The 18678-nt window shown below is 37.7% G+C and overlaps 1 protein-coding gene across 1 annotated transcript in view; it reads right to left on the bottom strand.

The window, feature by feature from the left end:
* mute (gon-4 like protein muscle wasted) overlaps window positions 1-18678 on the bottom strand; it is a 1102179-nt gene that overhangs the window by 780392 nt on the left and 303109 nt on the right. The window contains exon 10 of the mRNA XM_090389940.1: window positions 7326-7451. Within this exon, the coding sequence (XP_090246066.1) occupies window positions 7326-7451 (126 nt within the window). The remainder of the gene's footprint in view (window positions 1-7325; window positions 7452-18678) is intronic.

Genomic DNA, 18678 nt, shown 5'->3' with positions numbered 1-18678 from the left:
TACAGTAGTCTTTCATGTGCAACAATATCAAAAACTTTCCAGAAATCAAAGTATATGATATCAAAATTATTTTTCGCATCCAGTTCCTTTGCACCCCCATCATAGTATCCAATCAAACTAGTTAGATAAGACTTACCCTTAACAAACCCATGCTGTGTCTGCAATATTACTGCTGTCTTTATGTCTAGATGATCCTATATTGCTTCTTTAACCAGTAACTCCATTATTTTCCATGGAATAGAAGTTAAACTAACAGTTCTGTAATTATTTGTTCACCCTTTAATCGTCTACTTAGTGAATTGGGAACACATTTCCACATCTCCAGTCCATGGGTACTTCCCCTGAGTCCAAGGAAACTCATAATTATGGCTAAGGGTTTGCGTACTTCCTTTGCTGCTTACTTTAACATAACTATATTGATTCCATCCACCCCAGATGTCTTTGTTATGTTCAATTTCAGCAATTTCTCCTCCGCTTCCTCTCAGAGTTACTGCAAAATCATTTAACTCCCTGCCAGAATTTGTTAAGCTTCTAGTTTCCACTTTCCTGCAGACTTCCTCATGTGTGAATGTAGATGCAAAATACTTATCAGCAGGTTCACCAACATTGAACAGTTGATGTCAAGTGGAGCAATCGGATTCATAACCTCCCTTCTTGTGTTTACAAAAGTAAAGAAGTCTTTGCTGTTTTTCTTTAACATCCTTTGTCAAAGATTTCTTGCAATCCTCCTTTCCTAACATCCTTCGTGACTTGTTACAGACTATCTTATATCTATCATAATCATCTGCAGCTCCTCAGAATTTGAGTCCCATGCATTTTCACAATATAAGAGCAGAATGGTATTTGGTATTAAGGGTAAGTTGCTATAATGGATAAAAGAATGGTTGAGTGGGAGAAGACAGAGGGTGGTAATCAATGGGTGCTGCTCTTCATGGACTAATGTTATTAGTGGAGTCCCACAGGGATTGGTTTTGGGTCCACTGTTGTTATGTATATTTATCAATGATATTGATGAAGGTATATCAGGCTTAGTGTCAAAGTTCACAGATGGTACAAAGGTTGGCAGGGTTGTTAATGACAGTAATGGCAGTGTGCTACTGCAACAGGATCTAGAAAATTTGGGGAGATGGGCTAAGAAGTGGCAACTGAAGTTTAACCTTGACAAATGCAAAGTACTGCATATGGGTAGATGTAACCCCAGAGAAACGTACCAACTGTGTGGTACTACACTTAAGGTGGTAGAAAATGAAAAAGACCTGGGAGTAATTGTGCAGTCAGATATGAAGTTTTCTGACCAATGCAGACAGGCTGCCAGAGCAGATCATGGGGTTTTGTCAATGATATATAGGAAGTTGGCTAGCAGGGAAAAGGAGGTGATTGTCTCTCTGTATAAGGCAATGGTCAGGCCATGCCTTGAGTACTGCGTACAGGTCTGGAGGCCTCATTTTAGCAAGGATGTAGATTTGCTTGAGCGTGTACAGAGAAGGGCAACAAAGGGATCCTCTTACCAAGAGAGGCTTAAGTTCTGCAAATTGCAGTGGCTGGAGACTAGGAACCTGTGGGGTGATCTGATTGAGGTGTATAAGGCCTTGAATGGGTTGAGCACGCTGAATTCTGATGGGATCCTTCCTCTTGTTCAGATTACGAACCTAAGGGGGCATAAATTCAAATTAAGAAAAGACAGATGTAGAATAGATGTGCGGAAATTTGCCTTTAGCCAGCGACTGGTTAATTGCTGGAACAAACTTCCATCTGTCGTTGTGGAAGTTGATAGGTTAAATAAATTTAAGGAGGAACTGGACAGGCATTTGGAGGGAATAGTGTGATTTTTTTTTTTTTTTTTTGGCTGATGCTTCATAAGCTCATACACTTGCTTTCTTGCATCACATGCCACTACTACTACTAACCATACACTATTCGTGAGCATAATTTCTTCCAGCAACCTTTCATTTGACTCTTATTTCACACGAACCATCTCCAATGCTTTTCAATTGTCCTGATAGCCTGATTCATTATTCTCATATCATTCTGCTTAAAGGTGGCTATCACTGTTTGGTCCACAGGCTGGATTTCATAAGCACGATTGGGAGGAAGAAACAATATCGATTTCCAGGTATAAATTCTGTAGGTTTTTGGTTGTCCAGGAGCATTGTTTAAAAATAATATTACCTTGAATGCTAAATTATTCTTGCTTAAATATTACTAAATGAAGATTAAACAACCTTGAAAAATCGTACGAATAACTCATGCTTTTGAATTATATATATACATATGACTGGAAGCATTCCTTTATCTTTCAAAATTCTAGAATTTTCTGATTGGGAAATTAGCACTGGTTTCAATATAAAATCACCAGCTGCATTTCCCCCAAACAACATGAGTATTTTCAGAAATTTTATTTCCAAGGACAACTGCTTCCTCCTTCACTAAGTATGTCAAGGCATCTTTCGCAAAATAAATCATGACTCATCAAGGTTGAAAATATGGCAAGAAGAATAACCTCCTTCAATTATTTTGGAAAAATATTCAGGAACTCATGAGCAGCTTCTTTATCTGCACTGGCAGATTCTCTAGTCAATTTAATGTTATGTAAATAAGCCCTGATTTGGAACCTGCTAAATCAGGCTTTGCTTCTCTGAAATTCAGGAGTATCAGGAGTTCCTTCACCTAACTAGCTCTTGCAATCTTCATATAAACTGAGTATCTTAGATTAAATGAGTGAAAGAATCACAGAGATATTTTTTGATGGTGATCGTCAATCCATAATATCAAAGATTACTCCATTTCTTCCATCACTATGCACTGCAAGGCCTTTTTGAAACAATCTTTGACGAAATGTTTCCAGCATTTTACATATATTCCTTAATTTTAATATTCTTCTACAAAACTGAACATACCGCTAACAGGCTTAAGTTGTATGAATGTCCAATTGAAGCAAAAGATTCGCAGTTCTCAGCACACCTATTTATATCCATCTTTGTCTCAATCATTCAAAGTTTATGAGACCTGAATTTCATTACACTTGTAAAACCACTACAATTTTATTCTTCACTCATGTTTATGAAAGATTAAGGGTGAAATGCTAACAAAGAAATACAGGGTGTCTATAAATGGTGGGAACACTTTCAATAATTTATTGCACATGGAGTAAGAAAGATACCATTTACTTATTTATACCATGTGAAAGAGAAAACATGAAAGTTTCCCATTTGTTATTGCTGAAGTGTGTAGCGCCATTATTCACCACCAGTTGCCATTACTTGTTGTACCTCTGTAGGATAGCCCAGTTAGAGTATAACTGAGGATATCCTACCCCAATATGCTTCAGCAATAGTTGATGCCGCAAGTTCAGGAAGATAGTGATGACTTTATTTACCAGTAAAACATAGACCTCACTGTGTGCCAGGCAGTGATGCATTTTACATTCCAGTGAATATCTGGTAGCTGGTTGCCACTGGCAACTAGCATATTGACAACTTGGCAATGTACATTTTTTATAGGTGAAACGAATCAAAGTCACTCCCCCCCCCACTTTCATAAAGATGATCAGGCCTATCTTAACACTGAACTACACAAGTGCTGGATCGGACGTGCTGAAGAAAGAGACGAATGTTTCTTGAAATGGCTGGAGTATCAGGAGATAACCGGACTTAACTCTGTTATTTCTTCTTGTGAGGCTACATAAGGGATCATGTTTATGTACCACCTTCACCATGTGATGTCCAGGAACTAAAGCAGAGAACTGAAGAAGGTACCACCACGGTCACACAGAATATGCTGGACAGGGTATATCCAGATTTCGATTACCATGTGGACATGGCTCCCACATTGAATCGTTGTGAAGTGATGTGATGTAAAACAAACTTTGACATTTTCTCTTTCACAAGGTATGTATATGATACTGATATCTGTCCTAATCTTTGTGCAATAAATCACTGAAAGTGTTCCCACCATTTATAAACACCCTGTATTTCAACATTTAAATATACGTTAAGCTTTGAATTTGCAATCACAGCACACATTACAATGAGGAGCAACCCACACTATACTAAGCTGATGTTAGTGTTGGCAACAGTGGAGATAGCACTGTAGTCATCTGCAATGTTGCTGATATCAATATAACAACCTCACCAGTTATAAGAAATTTCTCTGTTTGGAGTACAAAACCTGATTTAGTGGTGTAAATGTAGTAGTAGTAATAATGGAGGCATGTGATGCAAGAAAGCAGGCATATGAGTTTATTTAGCATCAGCCAAAATAACAATTTCACACATCCATTCCCTCTAAATAGGAAATATGTATAACATACAGTAATACCCCGAAGTTACACGATAGGTGGGTTGACGAAAATCGCTTAAGTCGAATTCGTGTAAGTCGGGGTACAACTTTGCATATAAATACATATAAATTTTGTTTAATTGGGACCAAAGACTAACAAAAACACTAGTTTAGAAGAAAAATATTTAATAAAATTGCAGTTATTTATACATATTAATACAAAATATGTATTAAAAAATAAATGAGTTACGTAAAAAAGTTATTTCGATGTCGATGGCTTCATAAAATCTAACAAATTCGTCTGACGACACAGCACCTTCTTTTTTTCACGCAGAATTTCTTCGTAGCAAGTTAATTTTTTTATTCCTTGCTTTGTAGCTATAATGCGTTCTTCGTTGGAGTCTGTGTTCTAAAATTTTTAAGCCCTTTTCAATTGAGCTGAGACCTTCTGTCAAACTTGCAATTCTCATGTGCTTTTCTGGTGGAACTGGGTCTGAAGTGTCGGATACTTCAGTGACGTTTTGCTCACGCATCTCTATGAGCTCATTCATTGTCAGCTCCTGACTATATGAATCCAACAACTCGTTGACATCGTCATCATTGACTTCCAAATCTAATTGCCTGGCAAGATTAACAACTTCTTCTATCACATGAGCGACATGATCAGTTTCTGTCTTTGTTTTCGTTTTGTTTTTGAAAAAAAATGAACAAAGTTTCTTCCAGAGACCATTCAATGCTTCTTACGGCATCTAAAACATTGAATTGTTTCCAAAAGTCTTTAACAGATATCTCACTATTTTGTCTCATAGCTTCATTCAGATGTGCAAACGAACGCCTCGTGTAGTAAGCCTTGAATGTTTTGATGACTCCCTGGTCCATCGGTTGAAGCAAGCTGGTTGTGTTTGGAGGCAAAAACACAACTTTCACATGTGGGTCGAAATTAATTAGGGTGGCAGGAGGGTGACCGGGTGCATTGTCAATAAGAAGCATCACTTTAAATGGAATCTGTTTAGACTTCCAATAACGTTCGACTTCAGGTATGAAGTGGTGACCAAACCAGTCCTCAAAAACGGAAGCTGTCACCCAAGCTTTATGATTTGACTTCCAAATCACTGGTAAGCTAATTTTAGATATACACCAAACGAAAAAAATCAAGAACCGCATAACTCCGAGTTCGCGTAAGTCGGGGTATTACTGTATTTTGAAAATGAAATGCACAAGGCATAATCCTTATGGCTTTTGATAATTAACTATACAGTATCAGTGTAAATACACCATAGTTAACCCATAAACTTGAGCTACGTATGTAGCATAGAAGGCATCATTTTAATTGCATCTCATATTATGGTTGCCTTCACGACGAGATAGCTGCTATTGCATTACTTCAAATAAATAACACTTCTCTAGTAGAGAAGACTACTGTTATTTATTTTCAGCGGTATCACCACCCAGGCGATCATTTCAAAGCTATTGGGCTTCATCATCAGTGGGCAGGCAGGTACCCAGGTAATACAACAAGCCATCACAGTTGCGAAGAAAATAAATAACAGTAGTCTTCTCTACTAGAGAAGCGTTATTTATTTGAATTAATGCAATAGCAGCTATCTCGTTGTGAAGGCAACCACAATATGAGATACGATCGAGGTTTGTACTAAATGGGACTTGGTAGACGTTTGGAGGGAAAAAAATCCGGGTAAACGAGGAGCCACCAGAATAGCCAATAATATAGGAACTAGGATAGATCGCACTTATGCAACGAGTCAGTTGAAGGATAAAATGACAATGATACGGCATGTGAAATTTGCGGGAGGTCGACAAGTTTCAGATCACATGGCAGTAATGTGGAAGGGAGATTTATTTACAAACGTTAGTCTGGGAAAAGGCTATTGGAAGCTCAACATAGCAGTTCTGGAGAGAGAAGATTGGGAAATGTGGACAAAAATTAAAGAAAGTGCTAAATCATTTTATTACTCAAAAATTAAGGGAAGAAACGAACAACGCAGAAATAGACTGAAAGATCTCTTACAAGAAAAAAGAATTTACCAACGGTGCAGGGATGAAAGGGCAACAGCAGAAGTACAAGCGTTTATCGACGGTATAATATTGGAAGAAGAGAAAGAAAAGGCGCAAAAAATACAGCTGAAATTTAGGGAGGCTGATAGTACTTCAACTGCGTTTTACCAAAGAAGACTAAGGCTAAACAATTTAGCCAAAACGGTTCAGGAAATTAAAGATGATGAGAACACACATTCAACAACGCTAACTATTATGAATAGTTTTGTAAATTACTATGAAAAAGAGCTTGCTTTGCAGAAAAAAGAAAGAGACAACTCCATTTGGACGATTGATTCAGAGCAAAATAACCAATAAAATGTTTCAAAAAATGGGATCCTTCTAATAAAGGATAACAGAGGGGTCTAATCAGCTAGAATGGAAAGAGAAATATCATAGGTAGATGAAGTCAATCATAAATGACCTCATCTCTAACTCAATTCCATACACCTTTCACCCACAAATTACGGATCTCCGTCTAATATAAGCAGTGCACTTCTTAGATCATCAGTTTGTTAAAGAGTGGAACTATAGCATGAATGCAATGCAGAATAATTAGTGAATGACCATGAGCCACATAGAGAGGTTTCTCGATTACAGCTTCCTCAGAACACAAACCAACCACTCCCGTTTTAATTTTTCCCAAGTAGTACAAATGCATTCAATATTGAAAAACTTTAATGCCTTATAACACAAAATTCAATATGTTTGGGCAACATCACACCAAAAAAAAAAAAGGGCACTGAAGGTGTTGGATTCAACATTTTATTTGTAGATTTCTGTTCATTTCTTGATTGAACATTTTATATGTAAATATATACGTTCTCTGGGCTCCAATCAGATTAAAAAAAGTTAAGTGACTGCATGAAATTTAAGAGAAAAACTTGATGCCGCGGTATTTTTCAGTTAGTTTCACTCATTCAATTCCAAATATCATGCAAGCAAGTAACAAATCTAATAATTCTGTTATGAATGTGGACTTATGTTACACTTACTTGTTATTTTTACAGCACGATCATTTCTGAAATCCCACCAGTCTCTCACATCTTCTTCTTCAAGGAAATTATACTCGGGATCATCTTCGCCATCATCATCAGCTTCACTTGTTTTATTTACAGAGTCTTAAATCGAAATGCAAAAAGGAATGGGAGTGAGGGAAAGAGAAAAAAATTAAATTAGACAAGCACTGCTTGGAGATTCCCAATAATTTCAAAACTTAAACAGCATGTGTGGTTTGTTCTGTACAGTGGAATCAACTGATGATGTTACCAGCATTGAATTCTAAATGGGACGCCTTCAGGGACTTAATTTTGAAGGCTCCTAGGCTTTTCATTCCAACTAAGAAATATAATCAAAGGACACTGCTCTTCATGGACAAATGATATTAGTCGAGTTTCCCAGGGTTTGGGTTTGGATCCATTGTTGTTTGTATATTTATCACTGATATTGATGAAGGTATATCAGGTTTAATGTCCAAGTTTGCAAAGGTGATACAAAGGCTGGCAGGGTTGTTACCGACAGTAAAGACAGTATACTACTCCTACTGGATCTAGATAAGTTGGGAAAACTGAAGTTTAACATTGACAAATGCAAAGTACTGGGAAATGGGTAGCAATAACCGAACAGAAACATTAGCTATGTGGTACTACACTCAGAGAAGTGGAAAGTGAAAAAGACCTGGGGATAATTTTGCAGTCAAATATGAAGTTCGCTGAGCAGTACAGGTCATGGAGTGGAGTCAATGATATACAGTGAAACTTCTCCTAACGGACACCTCTTTAACGGGCATCTCTCTACAACGGACATTTTCAAATTTCCCAACTCACCTCCATTGGTTTTAACGTGTTTTCAGCTTCTGTCTAGAGGACATTCTCTGTAACGGACGCGGACAGGCAATCTGCACTTTTTCGTTTAGTTTAGCACTTAATTTGATCTCCCCATAACAGACTGCGGGAGAGCTGACGGCCCTTTTTCTAGGAACCTTTCTTCCACGTACTGTCTCAATCGTGTGTTTATTTTCTATTACAGATTTTCGGAATTTTATCAAGGTTTACGTCGCGGTTCTAAACTCTTTTTCGAGAATTTTAAGGCACGTGTAAAACTTCTGACGAATTCGGTGTGTGCAGGGGGGGGGGCAATTTGGTCGGCCTTTCGTCTTTTCAGTTTCGTTCAGTGTCGTGTGAAGTGCACAATGTCTTCTCATAAACATTTAACTTTAAAAGATAAAGTCGAACTCATTAATGCGTATGATCAGCAAAAAAATAGTGTTCGCAATCTCGCTGCAAAATTCAAAATCGGGAAGACGCAGGTAAGCGACATCCTAAAGAAAAAAAAAAAAAAATGAAATACTCAAACAATTTAGGCAACACGGAAATAATCAGGTTCAAAAATCATTCCCGAAAACTGTTGGACTTCAAATTGACAATGTTACGCATGAGTGGTTTTGCCGCGAATGTGCTAAAAAAATTCCCATTAATGGGCCTATTATTAGGGAAAAGGCTTTGGGGGTTGCGAAATCTATGGAAGTAAATGAATTCAAAGCTTCTGTGAGATGGCTAGACAAGTTCAAAACTCAACATAAAATTTCTTGGAAAACCGTAAGTGGTGAAGGTACGCATGAGTGGTTTTGCCGCGAATGTGCTAAAAAAATTCCCATTAATGGGCCTATTATTAGGGAAAAGGCTTTGGGGGTTGCGAAATCTATGGAAGTAAATGAATTCAAAGCTTCTGTGAGATGGCTAGACAAGTTCAAAACTCAACATAAAATTTCTTGGAAAACCGTAAGTGGTGAAGGTACGCATGAGTGGTTTTGTCGCGAACGTGCTAAAAAAATTCCCATTAATGGGCCTATTATTAGGGAAAAGGCTTTGGGGGTTGTGAAATCTATGGAAGTAAATGAATTCAAAGCTTCTGTGGGATGGCTAGACAAGTTCAAAACTCGACATAAAATTTCTTGGAAAACCGTAAGTGGTGAAGGTGGATCTGTTGATACTGGGGTTGTAACAGAGTGAACCGTCAAACTGGAAGATTTATGTCGTGATTTTGAAGCTAAGGATATTTACAACTGTGACGAAACAGGGTTGTTTTTTAAAGCTCTTCCTGAAAAAACAATGAGTCTAAAAAACAAAAAGTGCCAGGGTGGAAAAATTTCTAAGGAACGCTTGACTGTACTATTTTGTTCAAATATGCTGGAAGACTTTGAACAACCTCTTGTTATAGGAAAACCAGAAAATCCGCATTGTTTCAAGGGCAAAAAGTTGAATCTTTTGAATGTTGACTGGAAGTCTAATAAACAAACGTGGATAATACGAGATATCATGAGCGAATGGATAAGTCACTTTAACCAAAACATGATTCGTCAAAACAGAAAAATTATTCTTTTCGTGGATAATGCTGCATCTCACCTGCACATTGAATTGTATCATTCAAATCGTTTTTCTGCCACCAAACACATCTGCAGAGTGTCAGCCCTTGGATCAAGGGATAATAAAAAATTTTAAACTTCACTACAGAAAACGTGTTTTAAGACATCTCATTGCAAACATGAACGATGTAACATGTGCGAGTGACCTTGCAAAGAAAATCAGCATCCTAGTTGCGATTCAATCGATTTCCTCTTCAGTAAACGCAATTAGAAAAAACTGTCGTGAACTGTTTTGTAAAGTCTGGTTTCTCAAACGCAAAAATTGAAGTTGTGAACAGCAATGTGGAGCACCAAGAAGAACAAGAACTTCAACATCTATTGATAATGTACAATAACTTCTGCTACAAGTGACCCTGGCTACAAAGATATAGACTCGAACCTCACTACAGAAGATGGTGCTCTAGATATCAACGACATTATCATCGATATTTTTCAAGAAGTTCCTCACGAGGATGAAGAAATGGAAGGAGGTCATTCTGTCGAAGAACATATTAACAACGCATCACCAATGAAAATAGAAGAAGCGCTCATACAAATCAATCGTTTAAAAATGTTTTTCGCCGCTGAAGAAGATACTGAAGGACTTTCGATGGTTTCTTCACTCCAAACAAATGTTGAAAATAAAATTATCAGCCGGAAGAAGATGCAGAAGAAAATAAGTGATTACTCTATGTATTTTTCTTAAGATAAAGTCATAATATGCATAGCACAATTGTATGTATATTATTTACAAAAATATTGTGCAAAATCTGTATATATTTTAATTTAATTTTACAGTAAACGTTTAACGATTTTTCTTCTTTTTTTTTTTTCTCCCTCAGACTTCTTGTTAGCGGACACTTCTCTCTAACGGACACATTTTCGTTCCCCATGGCTGTCCGTTAAAGGGAAGTTTCACTGTATAGGAATTTTGCTAGCAGGGTCAGGGATGTGATTATCCCGTTTTACAACGCAATGGTCAGGCCACTCCTAGAGTACTGTGTACAGGTCTGGATTTCTCATTTAAGGAAGAATGTACAGTTGCTAGAATGAGTAGAAAGAAGGGCAACAAGATTAGTGAAGGGAACAAATGGGTGCTCGTACCAAGAAAGGCTTAAGTTCTGCAAATTGAAGGGCCTGGAGAGTAGGTACCTGCGAGATGATTGAGGTGTTTAAGGCCTTGAATGGCTTCAGCAAGCTGAATGCTGATAGGATTCTTCCTCTTGCTCAGACTAAGAACCTGAGGGGGAACAGTTTCAAACTGAGGAAACATTGTTGTAGAATAGATGTGCATAAATTTGTCTTTAGCCAGCGGGTAATTGATTGATTAACTTCCATCATTTATTTTGGAAGCTAATAGCCTAAATATATTTAAGGCTGAACTGAACAGGTATTTGAAACTAAAGGAGGAGTGAAATGGGAGGGTTTTTTTTTTTTTGGCTGACGCTGCTTTCTTGTATCAAATGGCTCTACTAATGTTAATGCAAAATACATAAATCAACAAAAATATTGAGAGATAAAACAAAATAAACATAAAAAAAAAAATCTTCAATAAACAATAGATGCCAGGAAAGAAATAATTATCCATTAAGCAACTGACATTTAGAAATACAACACAGCACTATAGCTGTGTTATATATTTAGAAATACAACACAACACAAATTTATCCTCCTGTCATGTCCTCTTTCTCTATACATTTAATAGGCTTTAAATTACTAGATGAAAGCAACCCATTAGAGCTCAGTTGTCGGGCTTTTGTTAGCAATTTATAAATCAACTTTAAGAAGCTGTAAAAAAGAAGTCTGGGTAACTATGTTTTATTTTAGCATTAGCACAGGCACGTGATGCAAGAAAGCGAGCTTATATAACATCAACCAAAAAAAAATCCCTTCTAATTTAATCCCTCCACTCACTCCAAATGTTTGTCTAGTTCTGCCTTGAAACTATTTAAGCTATCAACTTCTACAATGAAAAATGGAAGTTTGTTCTGGCAATCAACCACGCGTTGGCTAAAAGCAACTTCCGCACATCCATCCTACAACTGCCATTCCAATTTCAATTTATGCCCTCTCAGGCGACAATTCTGAGAAAGAGGAAGAATCCAATCATTATGAACACTAGGCACCTGCAAGGTGCCTAGTGTTCAGCTGATTGGATTATACTAGACTAGGCACCTGCAAGGTGCCTAGTCTAGTATAATCCATAGTATAATCTAAATCTAGTATAATCTGGAGACTAGGCACCTGCAAGGTGCCTAGTCTCCAGACACTATAATTTGCAAAACTTAAGCCTTTCTTCGTAAGAGAAACCCTTTGTTTCATTCACTAATCTTGTTGCCCTTCTCTACATCCTTCTTAAAATGAGGCCTCCAGACCTGTATACAGAACTCAAGGAGTGGCCTGACCATTGCCTTATACAAGGGGATAATCACCTCTTTATACATACTAGAAAAATTCCCGTATATCATTGACAAAACCCCATGAACTGTCCTGGCAGTCTGTCTGCACTGCTCAGAAAAATTCATATCTACCTGCACAATTATCCCCAGGTCCTTTTTATTCTCTACCATTGTCAGTGTAGTACCACACAGTTGATATGTTGCTCTGGGGTTACTGCTTGCCATATGAATTACTTTACATTTATCAATATTAAACATTTGTCAATGAGGCGGAAACCTCTCATCCCATCTGCTCAACTTTTCTAGATCTTGTTGCAGCAGTGTACTGTCATTAGTGTCATTAACAACCCTGCCGACATTCATATCATATGCAAACTTGGACATTCTCCCACTCAACCATCCCTTTATCCATAACAGCAATTTGCTTCCAATGCCACACTGCTCCTATTTGTGCAGCAATCATCAATGTGCAACAGTATCAAAAGCTTTTCTAAGATCCAAATATATTGATGATGATACAGCCTGATATACCATCATCAATATCATTAATAAATACAGAAAACAGCAATGGACACTGAACCCTGGGGGAATCCACTAATAACATTAATCCATGGAAAGCAGTGTCCATTGATTAACACTCTCTGTCAATACTGTCTCGGACAGTCTCATACTCAACCATCCCTTTATCCATAGCAGCAATTTGCTTCCAATGCCACACTGCACAATTTGTGCAGCAGTCTTCCATGTGCAACAGTATCAAAAGCCTTTCTAAAATCCAAATATATGATATCAAAATTATTCTTCTTTCTATCCAGTTCCTTTGCGACCACTTCATAGTATCCATTCAAACTGGTCAGACAAGACTTCCCCTTAACAAACCGATGCTGTGTCTCCATTATAACCTAAGTATTGTCTAGGTGATACTGCAATTCTGCTTTAACCAATGCCTCCATTTAATTTCCCTGGAACAGAAGTTAAACTAACAGGTCTGTAATTACTTACATTGTCCTTTGATCCTCCTTTGTGAAGTGGATCACATTTGCACATCTCCAGTCTATGGGTACCTTCCCAGAACCCAAGGAAGCTTTCATAATTATGGCTAAGGGTTTGCTTACTTTCTTTGCTGCCTCCTTTAATATAACTGGATAGATCCCATCCACCCCAGGTGCCTTTCTTATGTTTATCTTCAACAATTTATCCTCCAATTTCCTCTCAGTTTTTTTACAAAATTATCTACCTCACTGATAGAGTTTAATTCCCCTATGGCATTCCCCTCTCTGATTACCTTCTATGTAAATAGGAGGTATTCAGCGATAGGAATGCCAGAGGTGAATTAAACTTATGTTGTGAATGTAGAGACAAAATACTCATTTAGTTTGTTAGCTACCCGAGCAGGATCATCAACAGTTCAACCATCGATATCACGTGGACCAATCTGATTCATCCCCTTCCTTCTAGAGTTTACATAAGTAAAGAACTCTTTTCTGTTTTTCTTTTCATCCTTTGGCAAAGATTTCTTGTAATCGCCTTTACCTGCCTAACCTCCTTTGTGACTTGGTTACAGACCAGCTTATATCTATCATTGGCTTCCGTATCACCTGTTAATTTATATGTATCCTATTCATTTTTCTTCTGTGCCACATGTCTCATTAGTTCATCTGACATTCATTTAGGCCTAAAGCTTGAACATTATTATTATTATTGCTGCTCTTATATTATTTCTCACTGATCGGGGGTTCCATGTGACGGGTATTGCTACCAAGTACACAGGGTGGTGGTTGTTATGTCTGATGTTACTGTTGTCGAGGAATTCTCTGACAATCCTACAGATGTTCAGGATTGCGACTTTCTGGAGTTCCTTCTATGGGTTTGCTGGGAAACCTATTGTTGCTGGGCTATTAGGTAGGTCTTTGGCACCATAACTGTGGTTGACACGATGATTGGGATGGTCGTTGGCACATCTCTTTGATCTCCTATCTTAGGTTCATGTGCTTCCTGATTTTTTCCCCATGGGTTTTCTGCAGGTTGCTAGTGTTGGGTACTGCTATGTCGATCAAATAGGTAGCCTTTTTCTTCTTGTCCACAAGAGTTATGTCCGGTCCGTTGTGCAGGATTGTCCTATCCGTTATTATGGCGGGTTGGGGTCTCTAGTACTGCCTGGTGTTTGCACTTGTTGTACGGTACACTTTCTTCGATCAACTGGTATTCCTTGCTAGCTTCTGATATATTATCCTGGCTACCTGGTGGTGTCTATGAATTTACTCAGTCTGGGTGATCACATTGCATCCCACGGTGATGTGTTAGATTGCTTCTGAGGTCAGGTATCATTGTCGACATGTAGTAGTAGTGGCATGTGATGCAAGAAAGCAAGTGTATGAGCTTACACAGCATCAGCCAAAAAAAAAAAAAAAATCACACCATTCTCTCCAAATGCCTGTCCAGTTCCTCCTTAAATTTTTTTAACCTATCAACTTCCACAACGACAGATGGAAGTTTGTTCCAGCAATTAACCACCCGCAGGCTAAAGGAAAATTTTTGCACATCTATTCTACATCTGTCTTTTATGCCCCCTTAGGTTCGTGATCTGAACACGTGGAAGCATCCCATCAGAATTCAGCGTGCTCAACCCATTCAATGCCTTATACACCTCAATCAGATCACTGCGCAGGTGCCTAGAACTTAAGCCTCAATCAGATCACTGCGCAGAACTTAAGCCTCTCTTGGTAAGAGGATCCCTTCATTCCCCTCACCAATCTTGTTGCCCTTCTCTGTACACGCTCAAGCAAATCTACATCCTTCCTAAAATGAGGCCTCCAGACCTGTACGCAGTACCCAAGGCATGGCCTGACCATTGCCTTATACAGAGGGATAATCACCTCCTTTTCCCTGCTAGCAAAATTCCTATATATCATTGACAAAGCCCCACGACCTTCCCTGGCAGCCTGTCTGCATTGCTCAGAAAACTTCATATCTGCCTGCACAATTACTCCCAGGTCTTTTTCATTTTCTACCACCTTAAGTGTAGTACCACACAGTTGGTATGTTCCTCTGGGGTTCTTCTACTCATATGTAGTATTTTGCATTTGTCAATGTTAAACTTCAGTTGCCACTTCTCAGCCCATCTGCCCAAATTATCTAGATCGAAAAGCGTTGTCAGCTTCAGGAAGGAAAATCGTTTTGAATATTTTCGTTAGATTCTTTTAATTGCGTTAATTTGATTTTTAATTGATTTGAATTGTGTTAAATTGATTATTTAATTATTTATATTTTACTCTAATGTACCGGTAAGTTGTCGATTTTTTTCGTTTTTAATTTCTGGAGGGTATCATACGGAAGTGTTCTACGCACTATATTGAGGTAAACTCCTCTTATTATTTGACTAATATTATTATCAATGTAGAACATATTGAGTAGTACAGTTCTGATTCATACTATCTAATATAGTTATTGATTGCAGGGACATAGCCGGTTCCAATACTTTCAGCTGTAATAGAGATACATATGTTTCTTCAGACTTGTTAGGCAATAATGCATAAACTAATGGAAGCGATATTTTATCCTCGAATCCATGTATCGTATACTGCTGATAAAAAAGTAAGGGAACAGTTTTGAAAGTCCCATCGGCATACCAGTGTTCACTTCGTGCTAACAACTGCAAATTTTTTTTCGTACTGAAAATTAACATATGATTGTCCTCGGGTCCAGAATCAAATTGTAGAAACAATTTTCCATTGGATGATGTTTTATATTCTTCTGTTAAAACTGGGGCATCAAAACTTTGATTTCTTATATTTCGGATTGTTCGTTTCATTGTATCTACACTTGGAAGCTTAGTTGCTGCTGATTGGCTACTGATTCTCGAAACATCTGAAATAATACTATGAGGCGTATTATTTGTTATTTCTGCATAAGTTCGAATGGTATCAAGAAGTTGTGCTGCCTCAACTCCTGCCGTGTCTCCACAATAATTGTGCTCCTACCATGTTTTAACAATGGTGTTATGTACCGTAGTAACTCGAGCGGCACATTTGGTTTTTCGGTAATTTTGACACTTCCAATGAATTTTTGTTTCATTTTGCCTGTCTTTATGAAACAAATGCCCACTAAAGCACAATTTCGGTTTTCCTTTTTCTGATTTCAAAAATTCCACCGACATAATGCGCTCACAAACTCAAAAGGATGAAAAATAAACTCAAAATAAGAAAATGTTGCGATTGTAAGAGATTATAAATATATATAAGTACCTCCCTAATTGGCACGCCCTACCCCCATTCCCCTAAAACATGCTACTTAAGTTAAAAATAAATTTATATAAATTATATGTATTGCCTGTCGATATTTGTAGGCTATAAATTGTTTATGCGACAAACTGACACAGCGGTAAACTGCAAGCGATTAATTGCTGGCGGTGAATTGCAGGCAATAAACTTTCCTAGACGAAGTATAGGAAAGTTTATCGCCGAAGGTTTAAGAAAATTTAAGTTTATAAACAATTTATAACCTACAAATGATCGCTAGCATATTTTATCGCCAGTGAATACATATAATTTATATAAATTTATTGTCATTTTAAATTGAAAATATGGCTTTTCTATAGGTGTTATTTAAGAATTAAGTGCAGTTAAAAATGGAAGTTATATGATAGTTATACATTTCCTAGAAATACATACCATTGCAGGTGCTTTAATTTAATTGCCTGTTATTTTTCCAAAATTGGAATCAGGTAGATACCTACTTAATTCCTTTAACTTAAGTGGAAGTGATCTAGGCGACAAAAAAAAGAAGTATCGCGATTGTGATTTACGAATTAAAAGGCTTGTTAGTGCATACGATGAACGGGGTGATATTGTTGATTACCTAAGAGGTATAGCGCATAATATTTCTTATTAATAATTTACATACTGTGTTGTAAATATTACAGTTTCTTAGTAATTAATTATCCCAACGTGATTGATTCTGAAGATTGCATAAACATTCATTTTGAATTTATGACATTATGTATGTCATAGTGTACTATGACATACATAATGTTATAATTAGTTTAGTTTAAAATTAACCAACTGTTATGTTGTTCAAATAATGGATTTCTTACTATTTTTGTAATACATGTAACTATTAAAATACATAATCTACCTATTAAATTACATATTTCCATACATGTGTTTTGTTTTTTTTTTTGTTTTTTTTTTTATTTCCGTTCTATTCCCTCATAGTTCATAGAATTTCAAAAATATGCTAATCATAGCTTAAGGCAGAAACTTAAATAAAAAATAACTTTTTATGATTTGACCAAACACATCTCTTTAATTCTAGACAGTAAAATGCGATAAACTGACGCGGTGGTAAATTGTTTATGCGATAAACTGACACGGCAGTAAATTGTTGGCGGTAAATTTTCCGGACCCCCTCTGAAAGATTCCTCTCCTGATGGGGATTGGCCTGGTTTTGATGTTTTCGACCTTAATGGTAGTACTCCATTTCGCCATAATTTCTTCTAGGAAGTTTGTCACTATCGGATTGAATTTGTAGATTTTCAGCACCTCTATTAGCCAGCTATGAGGCATGGAGTTGAAGGTCTTGCAGTAATCGATGTAGGCTGTGCACAAGTTGCGGCGCTTCTTGTATGCCTGCTCCATAACCGCAGCATCTATGGTTAATTGCTCCTTGCATCCTTTCTGCTGTTCAGCCATTATGCTCTGGCTCTCCAAGTGGTCTGTTATCTTCCTGGTTATGCAGCTGGTCAGGATCTTGTACATTGTTGGGAGCCAGGTGATTGGCCTATATTTCACCGGGTTTCTTGTATCTTCGTCTTTAGGCTTCAGATATGTGATTCCTTGAGTGAGAAACTTCGGGATTGTCTCTGGGTGCCTTATCATTTGGGTGAACTGCTGTGCCAGGTGCATGTGTGTGTGTGTGTGTGTGTGTGTGTGCAAGCGAGCTTCTTGTATCAGTTGTATCAGTAGTTGTGGACGTTATCTATTCCTGGAGTTCGCCAGTTGTGAGAGTTCTTGATCATCTGTTTTACTTCTTCTTCCCGAATCTCCCATCCTCTCATTTCTTGTACGTCCTAGGTTTTCTTGTGTTCTAGTTCTATCCAGGTGGCTCAGCTGTTATGTTTTACTTCCCTGTTCCATATGTTTCCCCAGAAATCCTCAATCATCTTCTTCTCTAGTGGTCCATTCCCTTGTTTCCCATCTTCTCTGAGATTCCTGTAGAAACCTCTTTGGTCCTCATTGAAGATTCAGTTGTTTATTTTCCTCTTGGAGCTCTCTTTGTATCGGCATCGTCTCTTGCTGAGTGCAAGGAGGTTCTGCTTCAATGTGTCCAAGTACTCTCTTATTCTCTGATTTTTTGTCTAATGTTTGATGTGGACGCTGTCTCTCTTGAGGATGCTCTTCACTTTTCCAATTAATTTCTTACTCCTATTGCCCCATTGGTACTGGGTCAATTGGCATATCTTGACTCTTAATTCTTCTATCTTCTGCTGAAGTCTTCTTTCCCAAGCTGGTGGTTCCATTTGTTTTCGGTTCTTCTGCTGCTGGTCTC

Source organism: Mastigoproctus giganteus, chromosome 2, assembly GCF_048544385.1.
Source record: "Mastigoproctus giganteus isolate SK-2022 chromosome 2, ASM4854438v1, whole genome shotgun sequence".
NCBI lineage: Eukaryota > Metazoa > Arthropoda > Arachnida > Uropygi > Thelyphonidae > Mastigoproctus > Mastigoproctus giganteus.
This window is presented reverse-complemented; position numbering and strand designations above follow the sequence as displayed.